The 17,236-nt window shown below is 60.9% G+C and overlaps 1 protein-coding gene across 2 annotated transcripts; it reads right to left on the bottom strand.

The window, feature by feature from the left end:
• Positions 1-1,854: 1,854 nt before the first annotated feature.
• LFNG (LFNG O-fucosylpeptide 3-beta-N-acetylglucosaminyltransferase) lies at positions 1,855-14,957 on the bottom strand. 2 transcript variants are annotated; one of them, XM_037008381.2, is made up of 8 exons: positions 14,417-14,957; positions 9,970-10,018; positions 9,445-9,544; positions 9,174-9,327; positions 8,990-9,075; positions 8,371-8,536; positions 7,820-7,905; positions 1,855-2,001 (listed from the first exon to the last, which is right to left on the bottom strand). In XM_037008381.2, exons 1-8 carry the CDS (start codon positions 14,843-14,845, stop codon positions 1,959-1,961), a joined length of 1,113 nt encoding a protein of 370 aa, XP_036864276.1. In that variant the 5' UTR covers positions 14,846-14,957; the 3' UTR covers positions 1,855-1,958. The 2 variants fall into 2 exon arrangements, with proteins under 2 accessions (XP_036864276.1, XP_036864267.1); XM_037008372.2 differs by lacking the exon at positions 1,855-2,001 and adding an exon at positions 6,494-7,625.
• Positions 14,958-17,236: the final 2,279 nt, after the last annotated feature.

The following is a 17,236-nucleotide window of genomic DNA, read 5'->3' as shown; positions in this document are numbered from 1 at the left end:
GGGTGACTCCTGTCATCCCAGATGCCCCACTGAGATGGAGGTCCAGGGGCAGCTCCCACCAACATTCACCTCGGGTCCTTGCTACAGCCCTCTGAGTGGACTGATGCTGGGCGATGAGAGAAGGGCCGTTAGAATTCAGGTGGGGAGGCCGATGGGGCAGTTCTGCGCCCACCAGCCTTGCAATTGCAGAACCACCCGAAGGAGCCCATCTTGCTACCCAGCCACAGAGGAAGGTTTTTTCCGCCCTGGCGACAGCCCCGCCAATGGGAAGCTGCCACTCCTCAACCAATGAGAAGCCACCACTGCCCGTCTCCTCCAATGGGCTCTCCTGCAAAGCAGCCCCGCCCAGCTTCCTCGGCTGCAGACGTTCGCCAGGTTTCGGGAATCCAGTTGTAATTCCTCTGCCATTGGGAAATAAACCCATTTTGCTGTGTAAACAAGTGGCTATTTATGTTAATGGGTGTTCTTGTTCTCATCTGAGAAACTGGCTCAGAAGGTGTCACATTACCCAACACATGACCCTGGGGGTCCGGTGAGCTCAATTTCCTCCTCTAAGGGTAATACCACCCACCTCACAGGGGACTTGGGACCCCGTTGGAGTTGGAGAAGGTGCCTCATGACCAGGGAAGCCCTTGTGTCCCATACCTGATGCACAGGCCAGGCACAGGGGGTGAGGGAGCTGGGAGGCCCAGGGGGAGACACCGGCCCCTTTGGCATTCCTGGCGTCTGCACCTCGCACCCCAGTGCCCCACTCTCAGGGAGTGGGAGCACCTGGGCGGGCAGGATACTGGGTGGGGCCTTTGCCTCAGGCTCGCACACACCAGCTGCCTGGACCAGCGGCATCCCATTTGACCATCTCCTGGGGAGAGAGCTGAGGACAGGTGGGCCCTCAAGGGGGTGATGCTGAGCGCCCAAGGGTGGGCTTTAAGGCTTTGGGATTTCTGGGGGTGCTTGTGGTAAGGAGAGTGAACTGGGGACATTTGGCCTAGGGACCCAAAAGGGACAAGAGCTCATGTTTGAAGCGGGATCCAGAGGCCACAAGGAAAGACCCTTGGCATGTTCCGCCCCTCTGGGACCTCAGTTTCCCTGTGTATCAGGGAGGGCACAGTGATAGTGTGGTTCCTTGTCTCACAGCCACTGACTCTCCAAAACCAGCAGTGCAGCACCTTCCGCCTCTGGCTCTGAGCCTGGCCCTCCTGCTTGGCCCTCAGAAGGACCTGTGTATCATGGCGAGCCCACTTGGAGAATCCGGGAGAAGCTCCCCATCTTAAGGTCCTTAACTCACATTTACCAAGTCCCTGTTGCCATATAAGGTCACATATTCACAGGTTTGGGGGATTAGGATGTGGACCCTCTGGGGGCCACTATTCTGCTTAACTCAAGAAGCTGATCTTGACAGTATCTGAAGAGAGTTGCCAGCAGAGAACAGACAGTGCAAAGGCCTTGAGATACATGTCTGGTGTGTTCCAGCAAGGAGGCTGGCCAGGGTGCAGGGAGCCAGGGGCAGGGTGGCTGGAGCTGAAGCGGGGGTCTGGGGCTCATGTAGGCAGTTTGACATCATTCTGGGGAGGCAGAAGCCCTGGAGGGTCTGAGCAGACCGCACCCTCACATTCATGCTCATATATTCCCCACCACCAGCTGCTGAGCTGGGAAGGGAACCTGGGCCAGCGTGGCAGCCAGAATGGGGCAACGAGAGGGGATAGTGATCTGTGCGAGGAACGTGCATAGCACTTCCTGGCCCACCGTGTATGGGTACCGGGTTTGGGTTGAGCTGTTGGAGGGATGTTTTGTCAAAAATTGAGATGGGTGTCTGGGGAGGCAGCAGGTTTGGAATCAGAGGTCAGAGAGCCAGTTTCTGACATGGTGAGTCTAAGATGTCTATTTGATACCCCAGGAGAGGTGTGAAGAGGTGGCAGAATTAGGGGTCTGGGATTTGGGAGGGCACTGGGTGGACATGGTCAGCTGGAGTCTTTGGCTTGGATCCTGTTTAAAGCCATGAACCTTAAAGAGACACAAAATCTCAATCATAATGTAAATTAGTCACAGGGATGAAAGTACAGCAGAGAATATATTGACAGTTCTGTAATGTCTTTCTATGGTGACAGTAACTACACTAGTTATGGGAGGATTTAATATGTAGACAACTGTTGAATCACTATGTTGTATACTAGAAACCAATAGAATATTTAATGCATACCAACTATACTTCAATTTAAAAAAAATTTTTTTTAAAGCCTTGAGCCTTTCATCATCCCCCCAGGAGTGGGCACTGAAGAGGCAGCAGGACCACGGACCGGGCCGGGGCCCCCAGTGTTTAGTGTCCAGGAGAGGGAGTGAGTGACACGTCAGGCAGGCGGGAGGAAGCCCAGGACAGTGGGCGTCCTGGCAGCCACATGGAGACAGTGTCGAGGAGGGGTGAGGGACCAAGCCAAATGCTGTGATGGCCAGCTTCCACAAGGACAGGGAAGTGGCCAGAGGATTCAGCAACCTGGATACCCTGGTGTCGCAGATAAGAACAAGCGTGCTGAAGCCTGACAGTTGTCAGGAGAACACAGGACAGGAGGACATGGAGATGGCAAGCAGCAGCTTCCCTTTGTGCCCTAGCTGGAGGGGGCATGGCCCAGAGAAGCATGCACGTGCACGTGCGTGTGTGTGTGTGGTGAGGTGGGGAGGTTACAGCATGTTGGGAAGGCTGATGGGAATGACCCTGTACTCCGGGGGAGTGGGGAAGGGGGAGGAGGGCAGAGTTAGTTGGTACACCGATGTACCTGAGTGACCAAGAAGGGCTGGGACCTTGGTCACAGGCAAGGGGCTGGCCACGGACAGGAATGTGGACTCCCTGCAGCAGAGGGTCTCATGAAAAAGAGGGAGGCTGGAGGAAGTGGAGAAGGTGGGACTAGGGACATGGATTCCCCGAGGGCCCCTGAAGCTCCACCTTGTTGGGAACTCAGAGCAAGCCCTGCCAGCGGGGTTTTTCTCCAGCTACCCAGGTGCAGACACTGAGCCAGAGCAGGGTTGGGTGCCACAGGTCAGAGACTACAGGCATGGCTGAGCAATGTGGTAGCAAGAGGCCAAGGAGATAAAGGTGACTTCAAGGGCATGCCTGGACCTGGAACCTCACCCCAGGAGGACAAGCCCAGGATCGGTGAGGGATCTAAGGTCCAGCAAGGTCAGGAAACTGGAGGGAGGGAGCTGGACAGACAGGGGGTGAATGCAGAGTGGAAAGCTACCACCATGGGGTGGGCAAGGCCTGCAGGGTGACCATGCAGTGGGGCCAGAGGAGCAGGGCTGCAGGAGGGGAAGCCAAGGGTGTGGAAGGATCATGGACACCAACATGACTAGAGCATATCCAGGGGGAGGCAGATGCCCAGCAGGGAGTGTTGGGTTCTCAGAGGACAAGACACTAGGAGCCAAGCTTGTGGACAAACCGGGGGCCACCCCGGAGCTCCCGAGAGTCTGCATTCCCAGCCAGCCCCCAGGGTCCTCACCCTGCTGGTCTGGGGCTCAGCTGGACCGTGGCGTTAGAGCAGATGGTGAGTGGTCCCTTGGCTGAGGTAGAGGACGCACTGATCCCCTGGACCAGCCAGGAGCAGATGTAGGGGCCGCCCCACAGGAAGCCAGGACAGCAGGTGCCTCTCGACTCTACACATACTGTGTGAGCCAAATATTGATGATTACGTTAAGATTCACAGTATGAAGTTTTAGGAGAAACAACGACTGCAGAGGCTGTGCTGCTCTGGATCCTGGCGGGAGCCCTGGGACAGGTGGATTCGGGCTGGGAGAGAAACCACCAACTCTTACCACCAGCTGGCGCCCAAGGACCTAGGTAGGTCCTACACGATCCTGGATGCCTAGACAGGGCCGGCAGAGGGCATATGGGGGGTGCAGCTCTGAGCTCCCAAACAGCATGGTGACCTGATGTGGGCAGCCTCCAGGGGGCCGGGACATGGAGGTCCCAAATCCCTGGGACCCTCCTGATGTACCAAATGCCTTCTGTGCGTCCAACCCTGGGCTCAGTGACGACTTGGGGAAGGGGCACCTCCGAGAACAGTTAGCAAGGCCGGGGGTGGGGGGCAGCCAGACTGTCTGACAGACAAAAGAATGGGGCTGGCTCTGGTCACCCCCTTCTGCTTTGATTCCAGGTCCACAGGGGGCAGGGCTGGCTGAAACTGCCAGCAGGGTCTGGCTTCCTGTGGCTGGAGCCAAGAAAGCCCTGGTTGCCAGCTGGTGGTCAGGTCAGGTACGGGCAGGGTTGTAGAGACCTGAGTCCACTGTCTGCCCCACCTCCCAGCCTTCCAGGCATCCTGACGGGCCCACCTCTGTCCAAGCTGTGCAGGGACCCGGCTGCCCTCCTGCCCCCACTCCACCTGCACAAAGCAGTCCTACTCCAGCTCAGATGGGCCTCTTCTGGGAAGTGGGCTGAGAGGCCTGGCTGCAGGGAAGGTCATTTAAGTTTATCCACGGAGGCAGCTCACCCTGGCACCCCTTGCAGCCCCTCTTAAGTCTGGCCCTGCCTCCACTCTGGCTACCCAGGCACTTGCCTGCCTGGCAGCTTGGAAGCCAAGGTTGGGTAGCACTGCCTCCCTGAGTGCCCAGCAGCCCCACTGTTGTTTTCATGGCTTATGTTTCAGACCACAAATGACTGGCAGTTTGGGAGGAACCAGCAAGGACCCTATGCAGTGAGCCACTAGCCTGGTGGGTGGAACATGCTTGTGTCCCCCCAACCCCGTTGCGCCTCCTCCCAGAGAAGCCAGGTCCCCTCTCCCACTCCATGACTCATCCTGGGGGGAAGGCCCCTTCCTCACACCCAACGCGGGTGGGGGAAAGCAGGCTGCCAGTTCCCAGAAAGCCTCCCATGGACTTGCTTCCCCTTCTGCTGACAGGGAACTTCCCTCTCACCCGCAGCCTCTTGTGCAGAGAGGGGCTGGCAAGGGGGCCTGTGCTTCTCTGTCACCCTTCCCAGGCAGGGAGCACCAGGGACTCAGCTGAATTTAAATTTCTCCCCATTTCTCAGGTGGAGGTAGGGACTCCACCCATCCAGCTCAGTGCTCCCACCCCACGGGGGGCCAGTTTGGACCACTGATCTAGAAGGCCCCAGCTCTGAGGCAGACTCTACCGGGCCACGGGGGCCACAGCTATGCCCTGGGGCCCACCAGCTCTGCGGCAAGGCCTGGTCTGCACCGCCATGCAGAGGCTGCTGACTCATGGGGCAGGAAGGGGGCCCAGGCTCTGCCCACAGGTGGCTGCAGTTCCGCTGTGACAGCCCACCCCCGCATATCTTGGGCTCCTTGTCTGTTGGATGGGCCTGTTGCCAGCCTATGAGCTGTGCTCAACAGCTCCACCGGCCTGGCACACAATGCCGAGGGATGATGGCAACAGTGTGGAGGTGCCCCCCAGACAAGGGTCAGGCTTTGTGATGGTAAGGGGCCTCCTTCCCTCCACTGTCCCAGCCCTCTCTGGAAATTACACTGCTGACTCAAGGCTGCGTAAGGTCAAGGGGGGTCAGGCCATGGCCAATCACCCCCAGGGCTGGGCAGCCGCCAACAAGGGCTGTGAGGAAGCCCTCCACCCCCAACAGCCAGCTGAGGGGAGCACACAGGTTTGTCCGGAGGGGGTGGGGCTAACATTCTGCACCACCCTCTAGGCCCACAGAGCAAGTACCTGCAAGGGAGCAGCTGGGGGCCAGGGGCCTGGTGGAGCAGCCATAGGGAGGTGTGGGGCTCAGTCAGAGGAAGAGGAAGAGGAAGTGAGGGCAGCCCTAGGCTGCAGAGGCAGGGAGGGGAGGGAGTTCCCCAGCTGTGGCTGGAGCAGCCTCCCTGCTTCCACCCCATCCAAGGCTCGATTTGGGGAAGAAAAGGCTCCGAGGAGCTGCTTTCTGCAGCAAACACGGGTGGGGCCGTGTGCCTCCGGGCCCAGGTTCCCTGGACCTGGGGTGGAGAGCAGCTCAGAGATCAGCCCAGGCATCCAGCCCTTTCCCAGGGGATGGTCAACTGAGGGGTCACCAGCACAAGAGGAGGCCCACCAGGCCTCGAGTTTGAGCTCCTCTCCATCCCTCCAGCTACCTGACCCTGGACATCACACCTCATCTGAGCCTCCATTTGCCCATCTGCAAAATGGGACAAGAATGTGGCCTTTGTAGGCTTGTGATGGGGACAAAGCCAGGTGAGGGAGCTCGAGGCTGGGCCACAGCAAGTGTCCATCCTTCCAGCAGGGAGGGCTGGACGCCCCGGCAGCTGTCCAGGGCCAAGCTGGGGACCACAGGGCCTCAAGGCTGCTCTGAGTGGGCTGAATGGATCCAGGGATCCTGTGACTACATCACAAGGTGGCCCCGCTGACCGTGCCTCAGGCACCTGAAAGGAGCTATTTTGATCCCAGGTTCCTCTGCTTCAGTTGGCTTGGGGGATTCTCGACACACCTCCCCCATTTGCGTGCACACAAGCCCCCATTGCCAAGGAGCCGCCTCACACGCACCAACTTCCAGTCAAGACCAGGACCCGGGACTGCCCCAAAGAGCACCTTTATTCACAGCAAAGGATGTCACTATAGCAACCACACTTCAATTCCCTGAGAACTTCTCCCTTATTCACTTTCCTAGCTATGTCTTTGCAGAAAGAAAAATAGAAGACAAAACACAGCCCACAGGCCAGGTGCACCAAGCTGGGCCTGCAGGAGACAGGTACTATGCAGGAGTGGGGTGGGAGAGTCCAGACACATAAATACACAGTGTTAGATGTTTCCATCTGCTTTAACAACAAAGAATACCCCTGGTTTGGCTTCTGCTTTTTCTGATCCACAGAAAAGATAAAATAACACCCTCCCCCACCCCCTGAAAACAAAGACAGAAACATCCTACTTTTTTACCCACCCCACCTTTCAAAAAACACACACAGTAAAAAAATACTGTCACAATATTTACAGACACACCCACTATGGGCGACTTTCTCTCTACTTTGGAGAGGAGATATAACATGCATCTCTGACTCCCCACCACGGGGAGACAGAGGGAAGACAGCTAGGAGGGCCCAGAAGACCCTTGCCCGCAAATGGCTGGGAGGGCAGCCACTGAGGGCTTAATGGGGCACTGCATGAAGGCCGGCAGTGGCTGCTGTTGCTCTGAGCCACAGTGGGGCGGGGGGGGCAGTGCTCAGTGTGGGGAGCAGATCTGGGACACTGAGCCCAAACCCAGCGCTCCCTCACTGAGCATCAGCTCCCCTGGGGGTGCAGGGGAGGGGAAGGGCCAGGCGCCTGCACACCCCGGCAGAGTAGCCCCCAGTCCCATGCTGCCCAAAGGCCCCAATTCATAATCACCAACTGCCTTCTGAGTGACCTGATGGACAGATTCTTCCGGGCATGGGTTCTAGGGCTCCCTCGGAGCATGGGGAGGCAGCCAGGCTGCTGGTTTGCCTGCTCCTCCACGAGCAGAGCTGCTCAGCAGTTTGCTCCACGGACAGGCACAGCCCTGGGGAACCTCGAATGCCAAGGCCAGGGTGGCACAACAGGGGTCCCTGGGCCCTTTGGATACCAGGGGTGCCCAGGGACGGGGTCTTAGCCGTGGCTGCTAGAAGACGGCAGTGCGAGGACACCAGGGTGTGTCCGGGTACAGGTGGCAATGGATGGAGCGGAACCTGTAGGGACAGAGTGGAGGGCTGGTCTATGTGGGCTGGGGTGCTGAGTGACCATCCTCAGGCCCACTGCACTAGAGGCTCTACCCTACCATGAGCAGGGCTCCTGGAGGCACAGGTTATAGTCACGCTGCTCGGCAACACCCAGCCCTAGCTCCAGCCCATCCCAGGGGGCCCAGCTAGGCCTGTTTCCTCACCTGGACGGGTCGGCCTCCACCGAGAAGGGCCCCTTCACATGGACAGCATTCCTCTTATTTTCAAACATGCCATAGCTCAGAGTCACCTGTGGGGAGGGGCAAAGCGAAGCTGGAAGGGGCCCCAATGCCCAGGCTCTGCCCAAGGCTGGCTCTGAACAAGGGAACAGTCCTGCCCTTTGCCCTTCCTTGAGCCAAGGTAGAAGGTCTGGGAGCCACACTGCACCACACCCCACCTGCTCTGCACGCCCCACCTGCTCCACACACCCCAGGACAAAGCCCCAGGCAGAGGGCTTCAGCTGAGGTTGATAGTCACCAGCCTCGGTGAGAGCACGGGCACAGGAAGAGGCCAAATGTGTTGCACTGAAGACAAGAGGGCAGGGACAGAGGGCAGGACCTGACCCAGTGTCCCCACTGGCGTGGGGGTTTGAGTGTCTGGGTGGCAGCCAGCACTGGGGCCCTTCCTAACCACCCCCAAACCTCCCCCCTCCCATCTCTTTTTTCTCCCAGAGGCTCTTTGTCCAGGTACCCCTCCCCGGCCTGGAGAGGCACACCTGCTCATGCAGCTCTGAGGCGGGCACCTGCTGCAGGTTCTCCAGGTGGGAGTGGAAGAGGCCACTGCGGATGAGGGGCACACCCAGCAGGGCCTCCACAATGTAGCCGATGGTGCAGTCGTCTGGCAGCCGAATCCGCTCGGCTGTGCTCATGAAGTGGCCCCCGCTGCCAGAGGGGGCGGAAGGGAAGGAAGGGCAATGGATGAGCAGAGGCGGGCACAGGGCAGGACCCACCAGGCAGAGCTGGGCACAGTGTGGAAGGAGCGGGGCCCAGAGAGGAGGGGTGCATACCCCCGGAAGCAGGCTGCGGAGCAGTCTATGACTCTAACCAGCTTTCTGTCAGCAGCTCCCTCCCTCCTGGGACCCCCAGTGCAGCACTGTCCTCTGTACTAGCCTGACGGTTCTCTGAGTCAGGGGTAACCAGGTGCACGCAGGGATCCTGCCCAGTGGTGCCTGGGCCTGGTGCTGACCACCCAGTGGGCAGTGGAGGGGGCCCTGTGAGGCTGGGCACACCCACTTCTGGGAAGATGAAGCAAGCCAGGCTCCACACTGGGGGGGTTCTGGGACCGAGGGCAGCCTGGCTGGTGGGGCAGCCTCACCTGTGCCCCAGGGCACTCACCTGGCCCATGGGCTCATCTTCAGGGCCAGTCCCCGGCTGATGCAGAAGCCAGCCCCACCAGTGGCAAACCAGAAGTGGACAGGACGCTGCAGGAGGGGAAAGCCTGGTGAGACCCTGCCCCAGGCTTTGAGGTGCTGCCAGCCTGCACCCTGCACTCTCAGGCATGTGTGGGTGGAGCACTCACCACCTTGTGCTCGCTGACCCGCTCTGTGGCCTGGATGGGCCTGTCCAGGCTAGGCTTGCCGATGTAAATGTCCTGTGTAGGGGGGTAGCTGGCCAGCAGCCGCAACAGGGCCCGTACATTGACGTAATTATCATCATCCACGTGGCAGAACCACCTGGGGGTGAGGCAGGGCAGTGAGGGAGGGTCTGCAAAGGCTCGGTGATGGCGGTGCAGGAGCCTGGAAAGGTCAAGGGACATGTTCTTGGGGCCCCAGCTGGAGGCCAACACTCACTTCCTTCCCGATTCGATGAAGTGGTCGTACTCCACGGCCATCTTGCAGGAGAGGGCCTGGCGGCTGTGGGCAGCTGAGCAGTTAGTTCTGACCACATTGCCTGTGGACGAGGGGAGGGGGCTGTGAGGGGGTCCAAACTGGCTCACAGAGGGCAGCCTGCACTCAAGCTGTGCCCCACAGCCCCTCCCTGCAGAGGACACAGGCGGTGACCCCCCATTCCAACCCCCACCAGGCAGCCCTGCCCGCCCTGCCCATTCATGCAACTTTTTCCCAGCACCGGCCACCTGTTGCCCCACATCAGCTCAAAGGGCCCGGGAGCTGAAAGGGCCTCATTTGCATGAGAATTGGTGGGGGGCCGAGTGGTGGGGCGGGGCACTGAGCAACCCAGTTGAGTAAACTGTCCTCCCAGGCCCGTGGCCTCTACAACCTCTCGGGAGGGGCTGGGGTTGGGGGACAGAAGGGAGGGTTTCCTCGCGGGAGGGGAGCCCCCTCGCCTCCCCACGTCCAGGGCTGTCCAGGGCTCACCAGTGCGCCTGGCCAGAGCTTCATCTTCCCCATCGGTGAAAATGAAGGTCTAGAAGGAGAAATGTGGCCTTGAACAGGAAGCTTTGTGTCCCCCACCTGGGCCATTGTGAGGGTCCAGGGCTGGACACCCTGGGGTTTCTGCTGCGACAGCTCAGTCACACCCACTCCACACCCTTCTCTGGGCCTCAGTTTCCCCAAGTGCAGAGTGTGGGGCTCAAGTGCCCCACCTGAGTGGCGAGAGACCCCACCATGTGGACAGCTGGGTCCCAGTTCGCCCGCCCGGCGGCTGTGCTGGCACGAGCCAGGTGAGATGCTCCACCCCTCCACGAGGTAACTGGCTCCCGCCTGCTCTGCATGCACCTGGCGGGGCACACACCCTTATTGACACAGCACCCGGCCTGCGGGAGGGGGCAGAGGGTGGTGGGGGATCAGCCTCAGAGGAGGTCGGCTTTGGGAAGCCAAGTCTCAATCAGTTGGGGACAAAGGCCTCCTCTGGGTGGCTGCCAAGCCCTGGCGGACAAAGGGCCCGGAGGGAGGATGAATCACCAGGCATTGTCCGCCAGCTTTGTCCTGGACTGCAGGGCGAGGGGCTCCGGGAGGCCTTAACTCGGCCGCGTTAAGCGGGAGTGGCTGAGCTGCCCATTACCATACAGCTGGCCTGGTTAACTGGGTCAGGCTAGGCGCAAGGTCCGGCAGGCAGGGGTGCAGCCGCAGCACTGCTGTCCTCTGGGCTGGGCCTTCGAGCTGGGGCCCCTGCACCCCAGCTGTGTGACCGCTGGGCAGGTCACCTTCTCTGAGCCAAAGTGGCCACTGCTGCTCTATGGAGACACCGATGGTTGGTAGGCTGCAGTAGCTTGTCCGTGCCTTGCCCACAGATCAGTGCCCCCAGCACTCATACCAGCCCAGTGCTCTCCTCCCACTGCCCGTGCCAGGAAACCCAGGCTTGCAGACAGGCCTGCCCCAAGGCCACATCAAGGCCCCACCTTTGCCAGCACAGGGCCACCCCTGCCAGGATCCCTCCTCAGAAGAGGGAGGGCCAATGGGGCGGGGCCAGGAGCTGCCGGCGCCCGCCTGGGCCCGTCGGCACACGGCACATGGGGGGAATGTTCCTTCCTCTGCCTGGCCCGCCCAGCGCGTGCCGCCCCACACACCCAGGCCTGGCTGCGTGTAAAGCCTGGGTCCTGGTGTAGGTATTCTGAGCACAGGCAGAATGGGCCCCCCCACCTCTGCGCCTACCAGGCCTGTTTCCTATGCACAAACAGGTCCAAGGGACCACCTGTACAGGCCTGGTGCACAGTACATACCCAAGGACCTGAGAAACCCACCATCACCTGGGCAGCCAGCTCCATGCCCAGTCTGACCCCAGATCTGGGCATACTCAGGTGAGGCCACAAGCTGCAGAGCACAGGCTTAGAGCTAGGGGGTGGCAAGCTCCATGTACACCGTCTCTGCACAGGCACCCCCTCCTTCCAGAGCCCAGCAGACACCCCAGGGCGGCCCGCACGCACAGACTCGTACCCAGACCTCCGCCCGCTCCCCAGCATTGCAGCCCAGGAATGCCGTGGGAGGCTGGGGCCAGCCAGGGCAGACGCGCTGCTGCTGGATTAAAAGGAAAATGCTTTCTTAATGAGATCAAGTGAGGCCTGTTCTCCCGCGCTTTGGTGGTGCCCTAAAAATCCAGCCCAAGGCTACAGAGATTAAAGTCACCTTTGTTCAGCTGCGGGAGAGCAAGGCTGCCCGCCCTGAGCAGAGCTATAAGGAGAGTGGGGCTGTGGGGTGCAAGGGTACCTGCCCAGCCTCCGCTCTCCACGCATCAGAGCAACCAGGAGAGGAGGGGACAGGCTGCCCTCCGCTCAAAGCCGCAATTTCCCAGTCTGTACGTTGGGTGTGACAAGAGCTCACATGTGCCCAGAGCAGAGCACTGACTCTTCTTTCTGCTCCGTAACAGCCCTGGGAGGTGGGCACCATTACTACCCAAGTATACAAGCACAGAAACTGAGGCCCAAAGAGGAGGCAGTGGTGAGACCCTGGGGCAGAGGAGGCGCTAGTTCAGCCTGGCTGTAGACCGAGACCCCCCCAGGCCTCTCCCCAGTCCCTGATGCGACTGGAGGAGGAAGTGCTGGGCAGCCAGGGCGGGCAGCAGGGCTGCTGGGGGGCGGGGGGGGACACCCACAGGAAGCGGCATTGTTCCTGGAGCTACGATTCAAAGAAACACAGGATGCCAAGCTCTCCCCCAACAATTGTGGCCCTGCAGTGACAGGCCCTGCAGCCTGGCCCGCTCCTGGGAGGGGTGGGGAGGACCATGTGGGCCAAAGGCCCAGCCCCTCATCCTGGACTTCAAGGCTGGGCCCCCATGCTGACTCCCCTCCACTCCCAGCCACTCCAGTTGCACGACCCTCAGGTTACCCTTTCTGGGCATTCTCTACTCTCAGTCTAGCTCAAATGGCACCTCCTCCAGGAAGTCTTTCCCTGCCCACCACAGGGGTCAGAAGCCTACTGTGGGCTCACACAGCCTCTCTGGGTTTCCCCCACCACAGCTCTGACTTAATTTGAGTCTCCTCCATCAGACTGGGCCTGAATCACCTTGCACAGGACCCGGAGAGCAGAACCCACTGCTGGGACAGCTACAACTGCCCCACCAATACACGGCAAGGGGGGCTCTTGCTTGCTGTGCCATACAAACTGATGCTAGGGGCGGATTCCACCTCTTCTGGGGTCAGCTGACATGAAGGAAACCTGAGTGGCACTCAGTGGGGAGGCCAGGGCCCCGGGAAGTGGTGGCCCCACCCTGGTGCTGAGGGCTGGCCAGGATCATTCCCTGCACCTCCAGGTTTTGCCAGTCCATTTTTATAACATTGTATTAGAAGGGTGATGCTTTCCCCATTTCAGAGATGAGGAGACTTGAGTGTCAGAGAGGCCCTAGGGCTTGGCCAGTATCACCCAGCTCAGCTGGGACTGATCCCTGAAACCCCCTTACATATCTCCTCTGCTGGAGAAAGTTCCCAAAGTCCAAGATGAGAGGTTCTCAGAGCTAGTGGCAGCCCAGAGAGGGGCTGAAAGCTGCCAGAGGTCACACAGCAGGGAGGCAGAATCCTGGGGGTATGCCTGGCTCAGAGATGGTGCCCCATGAGGGCTGTCAGTCAGGGATGTGGGGGGGCCACAGACCCCCCTCATCGCCAGGCAACCTGAGTGGCCAGCGTGCCAGTGGCGGTTCCCATGGAGCGCATAGCTGCACACAAGAGGCCGGACGCCTTTCTCCGCTGGAGAAAGGGGCTTTGTTACCTTGCCCAAGCGGCCGGCGTGAGAGCCGCCGGGCTCTGGGAATCCTAACGGCCGAGCCGCCAAACAAAACCCAGAGCCCCCACCATCCCCTCCCGCCAGCCCGAGCCCCTGGGAAAGGGACGCCGCGTTCCCAGGAAGCTGCCATGGAACCCCCAGGGCCCCTCCCACGCTGGGACCAGATAGGACCCTGTGTCTGTGTCCCCCATCATGACCTCCCCAGAGCTCTGTCCCAAAAGGGCTCAGGCAAGGCAAAAGTTCAAGGGTTTGAACACGGAGAAAGAAGTGTGGGGGCCCTCTTTGAACCCCTCCCATTCTTAAGGGTCTCTGACCTCATCCCAAGCTCAAATCTCCTTGAATCCCCAACCCAGAGATGTTCCCCTGTGGCCCCTCCATTGGCAGGGCCCACACTCTGCCCTCTTCCCGCCCCAACCTAACCGTCCTGCTGAGGCCTCGAGGCAGATTTTCAAAGTGGGGTGTGTCTTTATTATGTATGTGAGGAAGCCAGCGCTCAGTCGAGATGTGGTAGACACAAGGTCTGGGCCCCAGAGACTGCCCAGCCCCCAAACCTAGTACTCCACTTTGTTTCCCTCTCCGCTGGGTCCCCCTCTTTCTTTTGAGATGTACCCCCTGGAGCCATCAACACCCACCCCCATGGCCAGACTGTCTTCAGCCGTAATTGTCCCCCATCCCACAGCAAAGACTTGGATGGGGACCGGCCCTACACCCCAGTGTCCTAACCCCCCATTCCACCACCCAAGGAAAGTTTTCCTCGCAGGGAAGGGCCTGAGCCCAGGTGGATGCCCCACGCAGAATCTGCCTAGAGGAGGTTTGGAGTCAGTAATGACCTATTAAGGTGCTCCAATGTCTGCAGGGCAAGAAGCATCATAGGGCACCAACCCTAAGCACTGGTGGCTACTGGAGAGTCAGTGCGCACAACCCAGGGCTCTGGAAGTCGGCTGGGGTCGAAACCCCAAAAGACACCTCCACCACTGTACGAGGGGAGTGGCACCACCAGGCACACTGGACTGCAAGGGAATGGGCTGGTATCACAGCCCCCAAATAGTCCAGTGGCCATAGGTGCACCCTGGCGCCCATGGGATCCACCACCAGCCGGACAAGACGGCGCGCCCTTGCCCCGCCCGCGCGCCCAGGCGCCGTGGCTCACCATCTCCTTGTGGCGCGAGATCCAGGTCTCTAGCAGCAGGTCGAGGCGCGCGCGATGAAACTTTTTGGTGGTCTTGACCGCGATGAAGACGTCGCGGGGCGCGAGCGGCTCCGCCGGCTGCGGCGAGCGGCCGTCAGCGGGGCGGGAGGCGCCCCCGGGCGGCGGCCCCGCGTCTCTGCGCGCGCGGGTCAGCAGCCTTAAGTACTCGGACAGACTGTGCACCTCGCGGGCGAGCGCTCCAGGCGACGCCGCTGCCTCCTGCCCGGGAGCCGGGGCAGCCCCCGCGGGGCCCGCTAGGCTACGCAATGCGCGCCGGCCGTGCTCGGATGGCACCGGGGGCGGCGGTGGGTCGGCCGTGAGCACCAGCAGGCAGGCAAGCAGCGCGCCCGCCAGCGCCAGCAGCAGGCGCCGGCCGCAGCGCTTGAGCATGGTGGAGTGGCGGCCGCGCGGCGCCTCCTGCCCCGTGCGCCCTGCACGCACTACGCGACCACCGTCTCTGGTTCAGTGGCGCGTCCAACTGTGCAGCGCCCGTGCCCGAAGCTCTTAAACCTTCGCGACTGGCACCGCCCCTAGGGCGGGGCCTCTGTTAACCCCTGCCCCCTCCGCGCGTTCACTGGCTCCCGGGACTTGGGGCGGGGCCTCGCGAAGTTACCCCCGGGACCAGCGGCGCCCACGTGGGGTCGCGGCGGGGGTCTGGGAACAGTGGGGCGGGCCTGCGACCCCGCCCCTTGTGTACACGTGCATATCCCGCCCCTCCCGGGTTGCCCCCTGCGGGAGGTAGAGGGATTTGGGGCTTTAGTCCGGGCCTGCCCTGGTAGCCCGAAAGGGAAACCCGGTTGACCAGTGCCAGCGGTGGCTGCACCCGGCCTCTGGCTAGCGGAGGGACGCGCCCTCGGCGCGGTGATCAGGCCTCTGGGACGGGGGCTTCGGGCTCCATCGTCCCGTAAGGGACGTCCTCACTTCCTTATTGTCCACTTCCCTCTCGGCGCCCGGCTTCTTCCCCTTGGGGTGGCGCGGGCCAATCAAATGGGGCGGCGCCCGGGTGGACCTGAGCGCTGGGTCCCGGGCAGCCGTTATTAATATCAAGGAGGGGCTTAGCCGCTTGAGCCTCCGGTAGGGACACGGGGTTCCAGCGAGAAAGCCCCTGAATCAAATTCTGCCCGAAGCCCCAGAGGTGATTTCCTCAATCTCGGCCCAATGTCAGGAGACTGATCCCGCTAAATCCTCCAGGCGCCCCCATGGAGACATAAAACTAAGGTGGCCGCTCTCCCCGAGGGATGAAAGGCTGCCTTCTGTCCCATTTGGTCCCTTGCGCTCCGCCAGATGTGGCCCAGCTGTGCTCCGGCCCCGCCTATCGGCACACGCGGCCTCCACCCCGGCCCTTCCCACGGGCCGGCCGGCCCACCGCACGAGCAGGGGCGGCAGGAATGCGCGCCAGCAGCCGGGGTTGAAGGTGAGGGGCAAGGGGCCCGGAAGTGGCCAAGCCCCCCTTCTCGGGGCTCTGGAACTCGGTTCGAGCCCCCTACCCGCATCATCTTCCGGAAGCGCGGCTGGGGGCGGCTCTCCGCCTGGCTGCGCCTCCTTCCCCTCCCTCCTGGGCTCAGCCATCCCCTTCTCCAAAGGCCCTCTGCGACCACCATGGCCACACAGTACCCCCTTAGAGCTGACTCATCCCTTCACAGCACTCGCCACTCTCCTGCAATGGCACTTTAGTTGTCTACACGCCCCTTTGGGGTCTCTCTCTCTGTCCACCTGAACAGCTGCCAGAGGACAGGGTCTGGAACATGGTGGGTGCTCTATAAAAACTGGGTAACGTCTGGCCTGGCTACTGACTCCCGCCCACGGGACTGGGGCCCATTTGCTCTTAGGGCCCTGGGGCCCTAGCCCCTCTGTCGTGGGATGGGGCAGGGGCTGAGGGTTCCCAGGCCTCTTCCTGCCCCACCCCCCAGGTAATTAGCAGGCACCGCCTAAGGCAGGCAGATGCCTGAGCAGATGGTGCTGTCCGTGCCCAAGTGACAAGTCTCCCGTGGCGTCACCTCCTGCCATAAACCCATCCCCCATCAGCCAGAGCCCAGCCTTGGAGCCTGAGGCAGCTGGAGAGGTGGGGGTGAGCAGGGGAGAAAAGGACCCAATGACTGGGCGACCTGCCCCCACACTCTCCCCAGAGCCCCAGCCCAGCCGCAGGCCTGAAGGGTCTCTGTGCCCACATGCCCCTTGCACCCCCCACTCCCCCACCGACTCTTGTCTGTTCCATATCTGGGCTGTTTTGAGATAGAACCTCCTGCACTGCCTTTACTTCTCCCCCTCTCAGGCATCCTGTTCCTAGTCTCCCTGCTCTATTTATTTTCCACTCAGCAACCAGACAGCTCTAATCATACTTGCTCCCGTGCACACACAGATGGAAATCTTCCATGGCTCCCCACTGCCTCTGAAGTCAAGTCCTGACCCGGTGTCTGTGCAGCTGTAACTTAGTCCCACCCCATTCCTTGCTGCCTCCTGCAATCCCTCCCCATTACCCAACAGCCGAAGCATGGCTGAGCCCCCAAATCTTTGCAGGAGCTATGCCCTGTACCTCTGATTCAGTGGCATCCATAGTTAGTGGTAAACACTAGGTGCCAAGCATTCTGCAAGAGGCAGGAGGCAGAGCAGCACACAGCCATGTCACCACATACCCTACCTTACAAGGACCTGTGGGCCAGCCCCTTTGTGGACCCCAGCCCAGGCCTGGGATACCCTGCCTGGCACCCCAGAGCCCTCTTGCTTTCTCTGACTCGTGCTTCCCAGCTCATGCTACACAGTCCTGTCTACATGATCCCTTGG

This window comes from Manis javanica, chromosome 10 (assembly GCF_040802235.1).
Source record: "Manis javanica isolate MJ-LG chromosome 10, MJ_LKY, whole genome shotgun sequence".
In the NCBI taxonomy this organism is placed as follows: domain Eukaryota; kingdom Metazoa; phylum Chordata; class Mammalia; order Pholidota; family Manidae; genus Manis; species Manis javanica.
This window is presented reverse-complemented; position numbering and strand designations above follow the sequence as displayed.

Excerpts from the sequence above, each read along its gene's own strand:
- LFNG (XM_037008372.2), bottom strand. The coding sequence starts at position 14,845 with ATGCTCAAGCGCTGCGGCCGGCGCCTGCTGCTGGCGCTGGCGGGCGCG. Across the intron at positions 7,906-8,370 it reads CCTCAGAGCTGCATGAGCAG|GTGACTCTGAGCTATGGCAT; the intron begins GTGTGCCTCTCC and ends CCCTCCCCACAG. Across the intron at positions 7,626-7,819 it reads GTGGAGGCCGACCCGTCCAG|GTTCCGCTCCATCCATTGCC; the intron begins GTGAGGAAACAG and ends CTGTCCCTACAG.